Source organism: Sinocyclocheilus anshuiensis, unplaced genomic scaffold (assembly GCF_001515605.1).
Source record: "Sinocyclocheilus anshuiensis isolate Anshui unplaced genomic scaffold, SAMN03320099.WGS_v1.1 scaffold536, whole genome shotgun sequence".
Classification (NCBI taxonomy): Eukaryota; Metazoa; Chordata; class Actinopteri; order Cypriniformes; family Cyprinidae; genus Sinocyclocheilus; species Sinocyclocheilus anshuiensis.
Window position 1 is genome coordinate 1322081 of NW_015557179.1, and position 20192 is coordinate 1342272.

The 20192-nt window shown below is 37.8% G+C and overlaps 1 protein-coding gene across 3 annotated transcripts in view; it reads left to right on the forward strand.

Moving 5' to 3' along the window:
• The window catches only part of lrmda (leucine rich melanocyte differentiation associated), a 306767-nt gene extending 290712 nt beyond the window's left edge, over window positions 1-16055 (forward strand). For 2 of the 3 annotated variants that reach the window (XM_016473873.1, XM_016473875.1), the window contains 2 exons: window positions 15452-15542; window positions 15626-16055. In XM_016473873.1, coding sequence (XP_016329359.1) covers window positions 15452-15531 — 80 coding nt within the window. In that variant the 3' untranslated portion in view covers window positions 15532-15542; window positions 15626-16055. The remainder of the gene's footprint in view (window positions 1-15451; window positions 15543-15625) is intronic. The other variant, XM_016473874.1, reaches the window with a different exon arrangement.
• Window positions 16056-20192: the final 4137 nt, after the last annotated feature.

Here is a 20192-nt window from a genome sequence, read left to right on the forward strand (position 1 = left end):
TTTGGTTTATTTATTTATTTGCCTATACAAATAAATATTGTTTTATTACTTTATTGTATCTAATTATATAAAATAGCAACAGCAGCAAAAAAATAAAAAAGAATAAAAAAATCTGTGCATTTTAATTTGGTGCATAAATAAAATAATAATAATAATAAAGTACTTTATTTGAAGCCAAATGTTGGTTATTGCCCTTGATGTGAAAACAATTATTGGCTTATCGTTATTGGCATGAATTTTAATATTGGTGCATCCACCATCTGATAACATTATTGCGCTATGGTGTTTTTTTTTGTTTTTGTTTCAAGGATCTCTATTCTTAATGTTTTTACTGTTATGATAACTGTAGAAATGGAATTTTGGCAGAAACTGTGGTTATCATAGTCATTTTTTGTAAGGGGACAATTGCCTTTACATTAGCATAGCATTTCATACAAAAGTGTATTTCTCAAAAAAATGTAAGAAGCAATTTGGAGTGTGAGCTGCCACACTGAAGATCATCAGGCAGTCGGATACTCAGAAAGGGGCGGGAGGGCGGTACACAGTGTTAAAGGATATTTTACTGTGTCCGCTCGCATTAAGGTGGGAGATTGATCCTCTACAGTCAGATGAAGCTCTGGTCTGACTGATGCCCCTCACCGTCATAGTGACACCAGGCTCCGGGACGCGAGCTGTGGGGCGAGAGGGGCACCCAGCAGCACCCTGAACCTGGGCCAGCAGCAGCTCGACTCAGCCCTTGTTCTTTTCCTTTCATGCCCCCTCTTCCTGCTCTCTGTCAGGATGTCATGACAAATCACTGTACAACAGCGGGCTCCGCAGCCTCAGGTACCAGACCAACAGCCCTCAGACGCCATGCTGAAATGAATATAATAATGGGCTTCGGAAAATAGCACAAGGCACTCAAACACAGGAAGAAAAGTGAGGTTGTGTGCGTGTTCTCTTCTAGGGGAAGTGGCGAGCAGACACATGTCCCACAGTGAGGCAGGTGCAGCTTGTCTCTTCTGTGGCTGAGGAGGCAACGGGGCTGTCAGATTGGTATTGATATGTGTCACTCCAGGGAGTGTCAGGCGCTTTATTTAAGACAGCAAGAAGGCCATGTGTCTGTGTGGTAATTGACGGTTGGCTTCGGAAAGATCAGACTGTTTGTTGACCTAGCAGAGCAGCTGATGGGGAGAACTAGCATGGTGTATTGCTTTTATCCAAAATGGTTGTTTTTCCCTGTGCTATAGGTTTTAAAAAGTGAGATAGTTTGAGAGGTGTAGCCAGTGTATATCCACCCCCCTAAAATTAATGACACATGTAAATGACACATCACAGCAATATGTAAAATTGACTATAGTCATAATTATATAATTGTGATTTAAAAGTGTCAAAAATTGATGTAAAAGTAAATACATTTATGCAGATGAAATGCATTTAAAAATGTTTATTAGTATTGTTGTGACCAGGATAAGCTTTTTTTGTTGTCTCTCTCGGAGTGAAATGAGCACTGTGATATGTTGACATGTCCATTCATTTCCATAGTTTGGTGTCCGGATGCTGTTTGATTTTAATTCCAAATGACATTCAGCATGGAGCCACACTGCTTACTGATGCATGAGGTCTATCACATCCGTCATCATTAAATTTAGCATCAACACACAGCCACGTGACCCATCTGTCCAACTGCCCACTAAAGTTAGTAATGTATTAAACCTACTTCCTCAAATCAAAGATTTCCATTGTCTTGCTCGTAGTCGTGCCTGCGCTGATTCTTGTGACATGAGCAAGTGTAACGGGGAAGAAAACATTGTTTTTTTGTTTATGTTCAGAGGAAATGTTTTTGATTAATCTGTAAATCAATCTGTTAAACATGTTCCGAGATATTAATTTGTTTGAATGAAACCTCCTGATTTTTCTATTTTCACAAGATGTTTTGCTTTATCTCAGTGTTGCTGACACACTGCGATAAGGCAAAACACATTTTCCTATTTGTATTTCCAGATACAAAATGTGTCATATCATATTAATCATAATCATATTAATAAATCTAGAGTTCAACTGCAATTAAAAATAAATAGAAGAATATGGAGGATGACTCGAATACGTTTTTTAAGGTTATTTATTTATTTATGTATTTATTTATTTTGTATGGGAGATTTGACACTTTTGTGAAACATAATGTTTTTAAAAAAATGTTTTAAAGTTTAAATTGCTAAGTTGTAATGTTTCTTTGGAAGATACATAATTTTTTTTTTTTTTTTACTTTCCGCCTAAATTTAAAAACCATTTAAATGTATAAAAACATTGAGTTATGGTCTGGTTTTAGTAAGTGGTAATGTAATAATTCTTAAAAAGAAATAATGAAATGTTAATAACATTCTAGTGATTAATTTCAGAGTTACTAAATATTACCAGACAATGCACATATCTGTTTAGTTCTTCTTTTAGATCTGTTTTTGATTTCAGCCACAACCATTTGAAATATTAGTTTTGTAATGATCCCACACACAGTCATTAGGCACTCATGTGCTTTGTTTTGATAATAACCTTACAGTGTTTCCCACACTCTTTTTCTACTTTTGGTGTTTTGGATGGATAATAAATATTTACTGAGCACTGATTTAGACCCTCGTTAACTCGGGCCGACCTCCAATGTCAAAGCGATTAAAAAGTGCAGCGATCTTTCCTGCAGTGATTAATTTAACATCACACTGTTATTGAATCATGTCACTCGGATTCAATTTGAAATGAGCAACTTTCCCATCAGCCTTATTAATGGGATCATTACCGAAATCAGCAAACTTTTCACATTTTACTGAGGTCTGAATGACTTATCAGCTTTTCTTTTTAATTAGAAAGCGCTTGCTAATGACGACTACAGCCAGTCAGCCTCAGAAAATGTTCGTTCTGTATTACTTTATTCTTATCAAATCACGCTTAACGACCTTGACACAAATGGTTATTAAATCATAATGACTAATCAGGTCATTTGAAGATGCTGCAGTGGATAATTAGTGCGTGGCATCTTTATGTTGTAAATATGTCTATACGTACTTGTATGAATCGGTATTTTACAGTGAAGCGCCAGAGCCATTCCTCGTGCTGACACAAACAGCGGGGGAAATTCAAGCGGCGAATGGCTGTTAGTCACCGTGTAAGTCTCCTTATAATAGACCACGAGTTGTTGCAAGGAGATTAAGGCTTTGTAAACTGCTGGAGCACCCAACCTCAAATGACTTCCCCTTATCTCCAGAGCCCAGAGCCACTGTGTGCCTCGCGCACACTTGCTCTATGTAGAATAAATGTCATTGAAATTAATTTCACCAGTCTTGAATTAGGCTGCTACCATAATCTCTTTCTTCAGTCAAAATTTATGTCCTCCAGAATTCAATTTCCTCTTCAACTTCATAAGTTGGAATACAAAGAATGATAGGTCCTTATCAGGTGAGCCATTTGAGGACTTCATTAATGAATACTGACGCTTTCAATTCGTAATATTTGATTGTAGTAATCTCATGAGGGCCTTGTTCTTTTGCAGTGCTGTGTCCTGTTAAAAGTGAAAATGTGGAGGTTAACGCCATTGAGCGGACAGCCATTAAAACTGCATAATGGCTAATGGTTATTTAGCAGGGTGAAACAGAGTACAATCAACAGCTCTGGTCATATGAAAGACCTCTAGTGCAGAATACTACGGGCAATTCAACAAAATATCAAGATTATATTTTGCTTGGTTGGAAAAAAAATCATGTGGCAAATCAAGCCAGTATTGATCAGAGCTTTTGAGGCATGAACTAGCTGCTTTCTCCTGACAGGCCCTCTAGCTAGAGCAAATCTCTCAACGCTTTCTCAATGCCAGACCTCATCCATGCCTGACTATCAGGTTTACCTTTGTTGCATTAGGTTGGGCTGACTTAAAGAGGTGTATTTCAGGGAATTCTCGTATGTATATATATATAGCATATAGAAAATTAAGCCTCTTTTAGGAGCATTAAAGGGACAGTTCAATGAAAAATACAAATAATTTTCTCGTTCTCATGTTGTTTCAAAAAAATATATATATTATTCAAATATTATTTGTTCTCCCTTCTTTTTCTTTTCATGTTTATATCAAGGTGAAATATGACCAGTGTATTTTATGATAAGCTTTATGAGATTTTCCTAAACAGCCAGTGTACTTCTGAGAAATGAGTTAATGTCAAAGAGTTCTTTTATACAGCTTCTAGGCTTTTTGCACAATGGAAAACCTCACATTTGTGTGCATATAAGTTCATATGCTGCTGATATTTCACTTCACTTCCTTATTAGAATGAGACACTCCAACAGATCGTTGGATATCATAGACTTGCTAAAGACAGCAAGGACAAAGAAACTCTACTCTATTTCTCTATTTCTGCAAACCCACCTCTGATGTATCAGGCTCAACTTCAGTAACAAAACTCACAGACAAATGATACAGTGAAAGTACAGACAGGAAGACCATCCTTAGTCTTTGGCCCATTATATACACAAGAATCCAGCCTTCTGAGGATGATTATAGAGTCGTCTGTAGCATTATCATAGCTTCTTTAAACACACTAACTGATATTGTCAGAGCAGAGCAAGTTAGGCATATATATAAAGTATTATGGTTTTACAACAGATGTTCTCATCATTGAGTGGAAATGAACAAGAAATATAGTATTATCAGTGTTGGGAAGCTACATTGAAACTAGCTTGTTAAAGCTACAATTAAGTTAAATTATTACTAAGCAGCATTGAACTACATCTTCGACTATATATAAAAAAATACCTAAAATACCATGTTATTGTTGTTGAATTAATCTGGTTATTAACTGATTCTCTGGAATTAATCAATGAATAAAGACTTTCCACTGCTAAATATAGAAAGGACAATTTAGGAGAGCGTGTTTGTTTGTCACCCCAGCTCACTCGGCAGTAAAACTGTGTGAGCAAACAATATGACATTAAAAACAGCATTTGTTCGTTGGAAAAAGTACAGTAGCTCATTACTTGGAAAACCTGCACTATTTTAAAACAGCTGAACTACTGTCACAATACTGAAAATACTAGTTAGCTGATTGCTGCTTTTAGTTATTACTTTTAGTTATTGCTACTTACTCCTCAACACTAGTTATGCTCATCACTGCGCATAATGCTGTGAATAGGTCATATACACAAATCAGACCATGTTCGCCCAACATTTCATGAGGAGTTTGAGTTTTTAAAAATGCAAAAAACAAAACAAACAAAAAAAAACATTCTTATCAGATAATAGGATGTGTACAACATAGAGTATGATGATAAAGCATAGGAAAGTTATTCCAATTGTTCAACCATTTATATGGAAGTTTATAGTTCTTACTATATACTTTGTGTATATAGTATATAGTTTATATATTCCTATACTAAAATTAATATACTAGTAGTACTCTTACAAGCCACTGTCATGGAGGAAGCATTGGTTTCATTAGGAATACTGGTTCAATTATGTGCTTTTAGCTTTGGTAGCACTTTTAGCTGCTTTCTCTTTCCCAAAGCCACCAGTCTTATTTGTATGCAGTGCAATTTTCAGTTCCCATTCCCAAGCCTGAGCTCGAGTGAAAAATGGCCCGCATTTTCTTGATAGCCCATGTGGATGTGGGGTATAAATGGCTAATGAATTACAGATGAACACTGACGCAAATTAATCTTCCTGATGTCCCTGGGTTATATGGCAACCATTTAAAAGTTTAGTCAATACGCTAAAGTTGAAAACATGCAGGCGCTGCAGTTGTTTGGCTATAATAAACATCAGTGGGGAATGGGGAGGCTTGCATCCAGTGCATGCATCATAATGACAGGTATTTATGTTTAATGGACTAAATATTTTTTATTGCATGAGAACAAATGTCAGTTTAACTCTGTAAGTTATGAATTTAGCTTCCCTCGGTTGCTCCCATCAGAAGATTGACATCCTCAAAGACACACTCAAGACTACTTTTACTCTGTTGCTTTGTGTAGAAACTCCCACATTTTAGCAGATGCAGAACGAGGTTGCTTGAGTTTTTTTTCCAGAGTAAAGTATAGATGCTAAACTGTTTATGCTATTTCAAAGCTCAGTCGCATTGTGCAAACAAGCAAATCTTTCCCCAAAAACAACAAGCCCTTTTCTTAACTTTCAATGCCTCTGATTCTTGACCCATACTTCAGCGAGACATCTCTGTGTCTCCAGCTTTTCTCTTTTTCTTCCGCTGATGAAAACCAGCCTCATTTTTCCAATGCCACACATCTGTGTGTGTGTCAGGAGTGGTCAGTAGTTTGTGATTCATCGCAGGATTTGGGCTTAAAGCCAGTCCACATCAGCTGCATATGGCTCCATTTGAACTGCGGCCCAATACACCATCACAACTTCAGCCTCCCTTTTGATTGAATAAGTGACATTATCCAGGGTACTAATTTAATATCCTCCAACATTCTCTTCTTTCTTTCTTTTCTCTGGACATTAAGCGTCTCTTGCTCGGTGCGGAGGCAGGCGAACACAGCTGTTCTTTGGCAGTGCATGTGGATATTAATCTCATCTGGTTTGCACATATTTATTATCTGTGTCTTTGAACTCTAAGTGAATGCAGTAACATGCAGAGTGCTGCCTTCAGGATGCCATTAAAACTGTCTTCTGGCAGGCCAGTAGTAGTTTCTTATTTTGGTTAACAGACGTCGCTGTGAAAATCATATAAAATACAGCTTCGACTTTATAGCAGTTGTCTCCAATAACAACGCTAAAGATATGTGGACAAAATCAGTGAACTGTGACATTTAATGCGATGAATTATCATTAGCATTAGCACATTTTCCACACAAGTGTTTAAAAGATGATAATTCAGATGCTATTTACATGTCAGGGAGAGTCTTGAGGCCTTTCTGTGTTGGTGTAGGTCTGCAGTGTTGGAGAGCAATACTTTTAAAAGTATCATATTATAATAAACTATCTCATTCAGTGCTATGCTATATTTGCAGACAATTTATATATATCCAATACAAATGTACCTCTTGACCTTTTATTGCAGCATACATGTATTTGCACAAGAATCGCAAATGCAGGGGGGGAAAAAAGTCTCTGAATGTTTCAACAAAAGATTGTCTCAATAGTTTGCTTTCTTTTCTCATTCCCAACCGGAAAAAAAGATATTCAGTCAAGTTTATGGTGGCCACACCAGTGATTTCCAGGACAGAGCAAATGCACCACTGAAGCACATATCCTGTTATTTTTTCTGGTGCAAAAAGCACGTACAGCTAAATTCCACAGAAGCACTTGGATGCATTATAGTGTAAATTTGACAAGTAATGCATTACCTGAAAAACATAACCTGATTACATATTAGCCCAACGGCTGTAAGTCAGAAGCAGTTGTTTTAGGCCAGATAATGAGGACTCCATCACAGGATGTTGCTGCAGACTGATAAAGGGTCTCAGGCAGATATATTGAGGCTCATATAATAGCACAAGCTCACGGCTACAGCTGCTCACAGCCATAACTCACCCTCTCGTGCACTCTCACGGATGTCCATCCGTCTTCCCTTCAGGTATTATTGCAAGCTTGTGAGATAATAAGGAAAGTTTAATTGCATTGTTAATTGATTTTTTCCCACAACATTATTACCCTGATTGATTGCAGGGCTGATGAGAGCATGGGATACAGGGATAGCACAGGAAAACACTGAGAAAGAGGGAGCAGAGAATAGATAACCTTGATGTTAAGAGCTACATCCTTCGGATATGTCTTTCCTTGACATATTGATGGCTTTCGAGAAGAGAGAAGCTGATTGTATGCAGATCACTTGAGCGGCCAGTTGATGAATTAGTTTTTCCTCGTTTAGAGGAGCTCAACAGATTCAAGGATTTTTTTTTTCAGTTCTTAAAGTAGTTTCTACATCTTTTTAGTGTATTTTTTTGTCATTAAATAGTTTTACAGATAAAATAATAATAATTATTATTATATGTTTGGCCTAAGGGGTGCCTCAATTTTAAGATCACAACTTCTGAGTTCGTGAGTAGTTTGATTTATTAAAACACCTGGCTGAGATTTGTGCACTGAAGTACTGGTTTTTCCTTTGTGTTTGCTTTATCAGGATCTTATGTTTTTAATTGTTTAATCAAATGTTAAGGCTATAAAACGTCTTACATATTATTTTAACAGGTCCTTAAATTTGTGCATAGAATTTTGAAAAGGCCTAAAGTGATTATTGAATTTCAAAAGACTATGATTTTATTAAATAAATGTGAGTGCTGCACATTCAAAGGAAAAATGCTGTTGCACATTATATAGTCTCATACTTTCAGAGCAGTTCACAATTAATAAAGGCTGCACATTTATGCCAAATGTTTATTTATGATATACTGTTGATGAATTATGACTGTTTACTTTGTTTTTATATTGCAATATGTTGTAGACGAATGTAAAAGTGCATATTTTATCTCACTCATCTTTTTGAATAAGCAGCTGGAAGTAGTAAAGCATAGACATTTCAAAATAGTCTCAGTATTTATTTTTTTCTTTTCTGTTGGTAGTTTGGTGACACAATATACATTTCACTAGTATTTTACTAGACAAAATATTTTTTTAATTGCCTGTCTTTACACATTATTATAGTATCAGCAATCAGCATTTTATTTTTTTTCGGTTGAATGTGTGCCCTAGACCAGTGGTTCCCAACCCTGGTCCTTGAGGCACCCCAACACTGCACATTTTGCATGTCTCCTTTCTCTGACACACCAATTTCAGGTCATAAAGTCTCTACTAATGAGCTGATGGTCTGAATCAGGTGTGTTTGATTAAGGAGACATGCAAAACGTGCAGTGTTGGGGTGCCTCAAGGACCAGGGTTGGGAACCACTGCCCTAGACTATTTAACAAAGTAAAAATCTGAGATACAGGATTTGTTTTCAAATTGTATGGGTTTGTTTTGTATGAACATGGTTAATTTTATCTGTCAATGACTGAAAAAAGTTTTAAATTTGATTTTGAAAACACTGTTAAGTAAGGCATATGATAGACATATTGTCTATTTGTTATCTTTGTATTGTTTTGCAGCGCCTTAGCTTTCTGTATCATAACATTCTACTGAAATTATGTATTTTTCCTGGCACTGTAGATTCAGCGGTGACACTGCAGAGATGCAGGAAACACTGTAACTAGTACCTGAACTAGTTGTAGTGCTAGTAGTGAAACAAGCTTGTACTGTGTATAAGTCTTATGCATTTTTCACATTGCTCCTCCTGACACTTTTTAAGTGGCGGTGTGATAAATGTTAGCTATTATAATTTCACTGGAGTTTTGCCAGAGGAAGAAAAGCAAAGACAGCAGATTTCCAAGATGTCAGGTGCTGTGATAGCAGGCCATGGAGAGGCTGTGGAGGGCTCGTGTTGTTTGTAATAAGCTGTGAGTGTGTCGTTCCTGTCTTCACCTCGATCTCACATAAAGACAACCTCCTCCTCTCCAAACATCCAGGTATGACAGGACGGGAACAATGCTTTCAACCTTTTCCCTGCCAGAATATGCAGCATGGAAACATTAGCTTCCCGAAAAATTTGAATCTGTCACTGTAATGGCTGTGTGTGAGTGTCTGGAATAAAGAGAAGGCCAGGCCCTAACAGTGTTTTTTCATATTAGCTATCAGCTCATCAGCTGTCCCCATGGGTTCAAGTTGGACTCTGCTTTCCACTAACAGGTTATGTAAGAAATAGCTGCTTCTGCGTTTTACCTTTTCTCCTGCCTTTGTCTCTCGCTCCTTTTTTTTTTCTCATGTAATAAGCAGAGTGTCCAGCTGTGGAAGTTGGCTGCAGTGTGCAAAATTTGCAGTGTGCTGTATTATATCACTCGTCACCCTAAACATGCTCCCCCGTCCCTGGCAGGCCCATGTGTGTTTTCCTCTCTGCTCCCCACAGAGGTTTGTTTAAAGAAGTCAGCCTGCAGGGGGAAAGGATGGACATCTCCCAGACCTGTGCCATTTGCAGACCGCTGCTTTAAGCGCTTGAACATGTGAGGAAGCAGTCATGCTGCTTCAGATCAATATTACAGCTCCAGTCGTCACCAGACACTGAACTGAGCCACACTTCATTAATCATGTGCATTCTCTATCACTAGATTTAAACCATGAGACACTGTTCCAGGCACTCATATGTAGGGTCAATGACTAATAAAAATGCCTGAAATGATGAGGAGAAAATTATATATTTTATATATATTCATTAGTTTATACAGTAACATTTTTTAACATAATTAACATAAGTAACAATTTAATAACTTTTAAATGTCATGGCGTAACTGTAAAAATCTTTAAAATCTTTTCCTTCCACCTTGAATACACTTGCTAAACTTAACTGAAATGTATCAACATTTATTTAGAATTATTTTGTTTTTGAAATATTTATTTACTTCCCCCGAAATACCTTTTTTTAAGATATAAAAAATTATTCAAAAATTATATTTTTCATCATTTATTATTAATGTTATAATTTGTATTATTAAAATGTAAAAAAGTGTTGTTGTTAATAATAATAATAATAATAGTATTATATTTTTTTTTAATCAGGCTATAAGGCTTTTAAATATTAATAATATATTTAAAGAAAAAACTTTCACTTTTTTCAAGAAACTATATAATGCCGAACTACTTTTAACAAGACATTTTTCTTTATTACAGTTACACCACCTACTTATTTATTTTCTTACTTTACTTTACTTTACTTTACTTTACTTTACTTTACTTTACTTTCATTTATTTTAAAGGAATAGTTAACCCCAAAATTACAATTTTGTCATTTACTCACCCTCATGTTGTTCCAAACCTGTATGAATTTATTTTGTCTGCTGAACACAAAAGAAGATATTTTGGAGAATGTTGATAATAAAACAGCTGCTGGTAGCCATTGTCTTCCATAGTGTTTTTTTGTTTTGTTTTGTTTTTCCATATATGTAAGTCAGTGGCTACCAGCAACTGTTTGGTTACCAACATTCTTCAAAATATCTTCTTTTGTGATCAACAGATGAAATACAGATGAATACAGGTTTGGAACAACTTGAGAGTTAGACAAAATTGAGAGTTAGAAAAAATAGTTCAGCCAAAAAAGTAATTTTTGGGTGAACTATGCCTTTAAGTCTTACCAAACATATCTTCTGGACTTTAAATACAGAAAATGAAAGCTTGTTTATCATAGAAGCAGTTTATTGAAGTCTTTTCCTTTATGAAATGCATTTTTGAATAACTTCTTATAGATCCAGACATCATTGACCCATGAATATATTTGCTGGTGCTCTGTGATCTCTCTCACTCTCACTGAAGGGGTGCTGCAGCGTTCAGGATGATTGTGCTGCAGTTGGGTGCTAGTCTTATTCCCTGGTGAGGTGAAGTGTACAAGAATCTCCTCTCAAATCGCTCTGATAGTCAGAATGAGCATACAGGGATCCAGCAGCAGTACCTCGATCCCCAGGGCAACTGCAGCAGCTGGAGTGCAAAAACCCTGTCACCCCCTCAGAACAAGTACTTGCGCTGGCAGAGCTGTCCGCTGCCCCCCCATACCCGTCCACAGAGCGAGGGGCTCTGATCTGATGCGAACAGACATCTCCTCACACTTCACAGTTTGGATCACCTCAACTTGCGAGGATGGCAAGGAAAATGAGTGTCGCTCGGCTACAAAAGTCCAAATTTAGATTGACTGAGTTTGTCCCCGGGCCTTCGGGCTGACACGAGCTGGCCCGCCACTAACTCGCCGAGGAAGGAGAGCGCAGGACTGGAGTGACACGTCGGAGAAGGCTGGTTCCCTATCGCTTGCGGTGGGGGAAGGGGAGGAGCGGCTACTTTGAAGCAATGGGAGAAGGAAAGTGTCAGATTCGGTTAGCATCCAGACTGGTGTTGGAATATGCTTGGCACTAATATGGCACCAGTATCTCTGTCCTCATCTCTGTTCACTGTCAGTATGTGCGATTCCACGGCCCGTCTCTCTGCTGCTCTGACAGTGTCTTCTCGGATTATGTTAGTTGCGCGCTCGGAGCACTGCCGCAGCTCACCCATCGCTCAGCCGCTTTGTTTGAAGCCTGCCCTTTTTTGTCATTAATGCACTTGATGTCTATTTAAAAACGGTGGCGAGCATGGTATCTGTTTTCCTGTCAGGAGATCATTGACAGCATTAATGCCACTTGTCCTTGCCTCATTTACTAAAGCGCTGACACCTAGCTGCAGTCTGCCACATCCATCAAGCGCCTCTATTTCTCTCTCTCTGTCTCTCAGTCGCTGGCATGTCAAAATGATCCTGTCTTTAACACACTCAGACTGGGCTGTCTCCACACATCACATATAGGCCTCTCAGTCAACTAACATTTTCAGCCAAGCAGAAGGAAGATGTAAACAATACAAGTGCTGCATTCTTCTTCCTAACTCTGGCATATGTTTTGCCAGGACGTATATTGTTGATGTATGAGAGAAGTGAACAGAGTCACACTCTCAATGAGTTATGACCAGTCTCAAAGCTCGCGAGGAGAAAGCCCTATTAATCCTCACTAATGTTGCATTAGTCACTGCTTGATAATGATTATTTTGGTTGAGCACCATAGCAACACCACTAGCACCTTTACAACTCTCTAACAACTTAGGCACCACTCAGAACTCCCTAGCAACCACCAGCAACAAATACTTAGAAAAACATTGCTAAGCAACATCATCTGATGTCATCTTAGCGACCACCCATACATCCCAAGCAATGCCCTAGCAACTGCCTAGCAATACCTTTACTACTACACAGAATACCATAGCACCAACTACCTAGCAACAAATACTCCTTAGAACACCTTAGCAACTGTTAGCCACATCCAACAATTAATAATTAGACATTCCTGGCATCACCCTAGCAACCACCAAGAACACTCTAGCAATGTCTTTACTACCACCCAGAATATTATAATACCGAGTACCTAGCAACGTTCACAAATATTCAGAGCATCTTAGCAACTAACAACGTCCTACCAATCACCTAACAACATCTTAGGGTCCACCCATAAATCCCTATCAATACCCTAGTAGCCACCCAGCAACTGCCTAGCAATGCCTTTGCTACCACATAGCAAGCAGCAGCTACCTAGCGACATGCTGAGAAATATTCTGAACACCTTAGCAACTGTTAACAACGTCCTAGCAACCATCTAAAAACAACTTAGCGACCAGCCAGACATAACTAGCAGTTTCCTTGCAACACCCTAGCAACCACACAGAACACTCTAGCAAATGCCTAGCAATTACTATCTATTACTTAGCAATTACTACCACCCCAATTACTAACACTTAGAATACCACAGCACCAACTACCTAGCAACAAATACTCCTTAGAACACCTTAGCAACTGTCTAGCAGCATCCTAGCAGCCATCTAACAACATCTTAGGGACCACCAGAGCACCCTAGCAATGTGCTAGCAATCATCTCACAACACCCTAGCAACCACCCAAACACCTTAGCAACCTAGCATTGTCCTAGAAACCACTCAAACTTTGATACAATAGTAATATATTGTTTTTATAAATTCTGTGTAGTATCTTGTGTAAAAAAATATGATGCAGGAATATAGTAATGATTCATTATCATGTTATATATCAAAAAATTATTATCATGTTATATATCAAAAATGAGTATTCATGTAGTATTTTCTTGTGATAGCATCACTGTAGCGTTTACTGCAGCAGTACTTGATAAGGCCTGTATTGATACACTGTAAGTAGACAAATTCCTTCTGTATTGCTCTTTTCTATCATAACGTTCATTTGTTTTAATGAATGAGTGGAGATGATCTACAACAGTGAGTGGCAGCTTCACACAGTGGATCATATTAAAACAGCCATGTGTGTTCTTGTCCTGTAGGAGTGTTGGTCGCCGTGATTTTGCCAAGTAAGACATGTTCCTGGATCAACATCTTTTGTTGATCCTGGATCAACATAACTGTCCAAAAATACAGACTTAACCCAATCCCTACCCCTAAACCTAACCCTACCCATAATTTATTCCTAAAAACAGTGTGAAATGATAGCTGATTAACAAGGGTGTACAAGCACCTAATCCTGATTGTAAGCCTAAAACTGACATTTCCTGAAAAGTTATCTCTCGATTCTGATTGGTTGATTGGAATGATGTTCTACTTGGTCAAATCACGCTCACCAGGAGTGTTAATGCTCTGTCACAGTGTCTCTTACACACTCCGTCAGAGTGTCTGGACAATGAATTAAGTTAATGCTCACCTTATCAAACACTGTTGATCAGTAAATCAGTACGATGAGCTCACTGTTGATCTTCACCCTTACTGTCTTTTCATCTCTCTCTCTCTCTCTCTCTCTCTCTCTCTCTCTCTCTCGCTCTCTCTCTTTCTGAAGAAAGCAATCTCTTGGCTTGTTATTGTCTAGACAATGCCCTCAGGCTAAATGTTGTCTCTCTGGTGTTCTCAGACTTTAGACGGATGCACTGTCTCCCCCGACACACCTTTCATGCCAGAAATTTGAGTGAGAAATGACAGACTCTGGAGACACATTCTGATTTTTATTTTTTTTTTTGCAGCAGTGTGTACTTTACTGACAAACCGCTTTCTGATGGATAAACAGTAACAGAGAACTGTAACATTTTTTGTCATTCATAGATTCGTAGTCATAACACATTATTCTATCTATCTATCTATCTATCTATCTATCTGTGTAAAAATAATAAATGCAATTTTAAAAATAACTTTTTTAATATCTCTTGTTTTCAACCAATATGAAGATATAAAGGAAGAAATAGTTAATATTTATCACTATTTTACCACAAAGTACTGCAGTATATCAAAAAGCAATTATATATACAGTACAGTAATGTTGCTTATGTCTGTTTGTTTGTTTGTGTTTGTGTGTGTGTGTGTGCGTGCGTGCGTGCGTGCGTGCGTGTGCGCGTGCGTGTGTGTGTGCGTGCGTGTGTGTGTGTGTACAGTCAAACCAAAAATAATTCAGACACCACATATAATTTTTTATATTTTTTTACTAGTGGGTGCAGGACACTAGTTCATTTATGTAAGTGAGGATAGCAAAATAAAGTAAACTGTGACAAATCTATATATATATATATATATATATAGGCCTACACACACACACACTTCTAAACTAAATCAATATAAACAATTGACAAAAGTGTATTGATGATAATAAAATAAACATAATGAAACATGAATCATGGTGGATTTCTGTTGTGTGCAAGTTGTGATGTTGAATATTTTTCCATAATCACTTCTCATACAATTAGATGATGTATTTAAACATCAAACTGAAAATAATATTTAATGTGCTATTAATATTTTTGTCTTATTATAATCGCAATATTTCAACTTGAGGGTTACAGCATCTGATCGTTTCAGCGCAGAATTCACATGAAGTCACTTTGACGTTGTAGTTAAATGTCATTTTGACATGCTCTTCTCTCTTACTTTCAGGGGTTTTCACCAAGTGCCGTTATGTCTACTACGGCAAGCACTCAGAGGGCAATCGATTCATCCGCAATGACCAGCTCTGACTGACAGACAGGTCAGTGGATAGACACACGAGAGGGCTTTACAAAGATATCCTGCACATATTATAAATATACATGTTTCCACACGCATTTTAAGCAGCCAAACCCAGCCCTCTAGTGCCGTCTGCTGAGTGTGCCTTCCCTGCCACCTCCCATCGCTCTCGCTCCGTCTGAGCAGTGCCATCCAGATTGACATGATTGCCTTTAAGCAGCCGCGGTGACAGACACACACGCGGCCGAGCGCTCGTCCTGACAGCCGCGGCTCCATGATGGATTGCCTGCTCCAACTGCTGCTCTCCCCAGGTCAAAGGTCCCACCTGAGGCTTCGGGCTGCCCACACGGAAGCCCAGGATGAGCTCCTCTCAAAGTCAAAGCTAAAGTTAAAGAGAAAGATCGGGGGGGTTTACACTTTAGCCCTCATAAAAAGTAAAGCTTATTACATGGTTTTGTAACCATGTCATTTTCCGTACATTACTGTAGGCAGGATGTCAGTTTGAGTCATTGAAGGGTTTTGTTCATTTTTGTTCAAAAAAAAAAGTTAAAAAGGCTAATAAATGTAAACAATTTAACTGTGTGTTTGTTTAAATTTATCAGCCTTTTTAAGCTTTAAAAATAAAAGGCATGTCAGGCAAGTGCTCACCATCAATTGGCACAAGTTGTTTTTTTTATACATAGAAATGTTATTTTTAAATTATTAGCTCTTATTTTTCTTTTTTTGTAACACAGTTTGCTTTCATATTTAATTTATGCTATCATGTTTTAATGATCCAAATCTTTATTGAATGTTTTCAGCATGAGTCCTTTCAGAAATGCAGCTGTGAGGCCCTCACAGGCTCTTTACTCTGCAGCATGTGTATGTTTGCGAGGTGCATGTGCATGTCGTGTGTGAAGTTTGTGTGTTGCGGGGGCAGTTGTTTCAGTGCCGGGGCCTGGAGGAGCTGTGAAAGAAAGAGGTAATGAGCTTTGCTTTATTTCATTCTTCCTCTGGAGGGAGAGAGCAAAGAAAGACAGCAGCTCTGACAGTGAAAATGGAGGAGGTGGATGCATGTATGTGTGAGGGGGGAGTCAACAACTTTCTCCAGTCTTTTTGATGGTTTCCTCATGCATTATTTTTTTTTTTTTTTGGACCTATTCACATTATTTTAATGATTTCTTTGCATGTTTTAAAAAATCAATTAAAAAAATCCATAATGTCCTTTGCTGTGCTTTGGAAACAAATTTTATTAGCAGTGACCAAAAAGTTGGGCCAACATTTAAAACATCAACTCCATTAGGTAGAGCGAGGGTGATGAATGTTTTATGTGCATCCAATTTATTTTGCCTCACGTTTTTTTTTTTCATCTCTTTTCTTTTTTAATATTACATTCCACATTTAAAGTTGAGTTTATGCACTGAAGTCTGCGCAAGCCTAGCCAAAGATCCACTGCAAACAAAATAAGTTTATATTTTAAATAAGAAGATTCAAAAGATTTCGACTTGTTTTAAAGATTTTGAATGAATTGTGATTTGTTATTAGTTTGCTTGTTGTATGAATAATCTTTTTATATGGGTAGTTGACATGACATGTAAAAGTATCCATCTAAAAGTACTGGAAATATTTTTTTAATCATACAATAATTATACATATTGTTTTGATGACTTCATATTGATTTAACAGACTATGTAGTATTTGCACTTTTCAAAAAAAATGTATAGCTGAATAAAATAATTATAAAAAATACATTAAAATATGTATAAATGTAATGAAATGAAAAATATGCATATAAATAATGAAAATGGGTAGTATATTACTGTATGTACTGCGATTATTGCATGTAATATACTATAATTGTAAAAATATAATACCATAATCATGAAATATTATTTTTGATTATCATTTTGATTAAATAACCATGTGCTATCCACTGTCGTAAGCAAAACATAAATAAATAAAATAGCTTGGAAAAAAATGAATGACAATCTAGTGTTCTTTCAATATTTAAACAAGCTGGGAACTGCAATTGTTTTTATTAATATTACTGTTAGTATTATTTTTAAATGTCTGCACCTTATTGTTTTTTTTTCTCCTTGTAAACATTAATTTTTAATGGCATAATTTTGCCTGGCCTCATCTTGCTTAATTGCCGTGTGTTAAACGGCCTCCCAAGTATGCCATCCAAATTAGCCCAGCAAATGAGAGACGTAGTTTTGGATGTGAAAGAAAGCATGTGTACCCGGAGCAGCGCTCGGCAATGTGAAGCACGCAGGGAAAGGTCACAGATAGCCCAGTGCAATGATTTGGTGTGCAGCGGCTGTGTGGGTTTGACTGTGGGTCACAGGTTGTGTGCGTCTGGTCCAAGTGTGTGTTTCAGTGTCTGTTCTGTGTCTGAGAGGGACACGATGCAATGGGAATATTGTACTAAATGTGTGTGTGCGGGTTGTTTATTGTGTGTGTGTATACAGTACATTTGTGTCTTCGGCCCTATGAGACTATGCTTGCTGGAGAGCATGGTCACTAGTGCAGGCGTTTCTAAATGACAAGGTTTATTTGTCGGTGTTGTGATATGTTCTGAGAAAAGTGGCACTGACAGCTGGTGGAGGCAGCAAGAAGAAGCCACAACAAGTTCCCCCTAACCACACAAAATGTCATCTCTTCCCTGGCTGGCTCACCCAACCATCCCCATGAAAAGAACAGACATTTAAAACTTTGTGACATGTGTCAGAGACGCTGCCATTGAGCCACTGCCGCTGATGTAGCCAGAATTGACAGCACCCGAGCCGCTGGAGCTGGCTTGGGGACATACCGAGTTTGGTGAGTGTCAGTTCCCATCCTCGTCAGGGCCTCATCTCAAGCAGCTCCACAAATATAAACAGCATTAGAAGGCGGGCGGAAGTGCAGCGGGAAGACATATGCTGACACACACACACACACACACACACACACACGTGTTCAGGAGAGAGATGCTTGGGAGAGGCGTGCGGTGGGGACTAATTAAGGTGTGAGAAGTGAAGAGCAACCTGTAGGCTCTGACCTGGGACTCCATGCTCATAGGGCTCCAGGAAATGCTCCTCGCTAGAAGAACACAGGGATATGGGCCCTGAGAAAATTAATGGAAAGGGTGGGAACTAAATGAACATGAACTGAATGAAGAAATTATCTCAGTTTGGCAAGATGCTAACGGAACAATCATGGTTTCAAGTTTTGAATCTATGCACATTATTGACATGCATAAGTGGCCATTTTTGCTCATAAACACAGTAATAACACATTTATAACATAGTAATAGCAAGTAATCTTAGAATTTAACTGTATCTTGATTTCATGCATACAGTAAACCATTTAAAGGTGATAATATAATAGAATAGGTGGAAAGAGTGGGACCTAGATGAACATGAACAGTCTGATGAGATTTTATTGAAATGATCGTGGTTGACAATTTTTTAAACGATCCACATTATTGGCATGCATGCGTAAGTGGTCATTTTTGCATAAACACATTAAGTCTTTATATGTAATGTATTATAGAAGCATTTAAATCCATTAATTATGCTTTGTAATATACCTTATAATGCAGTGTATTAAATCAGTTATAATACTTACCTATTCTTATATAATACTAGTTATAATACTTATATATTGGTGGTGGATGAGGAGATACCCCCTGACAATGTAAAGCGCTTTGAGTACTTAGAAAAGCGCTATATAAATGTAATGAATTAATTAATTATTCATTGTTACACCTTCAAAAAGTCTAATGCATGAAAGGAACCTGCAAATATTATAATGAATTATAACTTTGGCTATAATTATTTATGAAAAGATATAATGCTGTACAATGTCCATTATTAATACCTACTGTATATAATTCATTATACATACAGGCTTCTCGTATCACAAGTTTTACTATTAGATTATATAGTAATATCTATTTATCTATCTATCTATTGATGGGATTATCCCCCAAAAAATGTAATCAACATTTTGGATTACTTTTTATGTAAAGCAAAAAATATAGACAGTGAAAATCTGGTGGAAGGCCTACAGTGTATATGATATTTAACAGCTAACAAAATAGTAACAAGAAAAGTGGCAGAAGATTGGGCAGCGTACAATGTCTGGTCTGTATATGTAGTTCCCCAAGTTTCGTAAAAAAGCCCAGAGCTGTATCAGAGCATCACAGCACTACTACCCAACAGTCAGCATGGATGCCCGTCAAAGCAGCGACGGGAAATCATCTGTAGTCATCAGTTATTAGGCTATTCTCTGAATGACTGACGTCTGCGAATGCAAATGAGAACGTGTGCCACGTGTGATTGACAGCTGTGCGCTGATAGCGTATGCTAACTGAATGAGTGAGAGGTGAGACAGGGAGCAGATCGCTCTCCAAAAGCTCACGGCTCCATCCTTTACGACAGACATGAGGAGATATTAGCCCGGGCAGATGGGAGAGGGAAAAGGGCAGGCAGGGAGAGAAAGAGCTTTATTTCCGGCACGGTTTCAGATGAGTAGCATTTGTCATGGAAGGGGAAGATGGTGTAATTAGCTTGTCAGTCTGCCTTAGGCTGAGCTTGCGAGCGCCGGTAAGAAAGATGGACGAACTGCCACGCGAGTTGACAGGCAGTCGATAATGTGGCAATTAATGTCATAAATAATTCCTCTACCAATTATATTCGAATGGACCCTG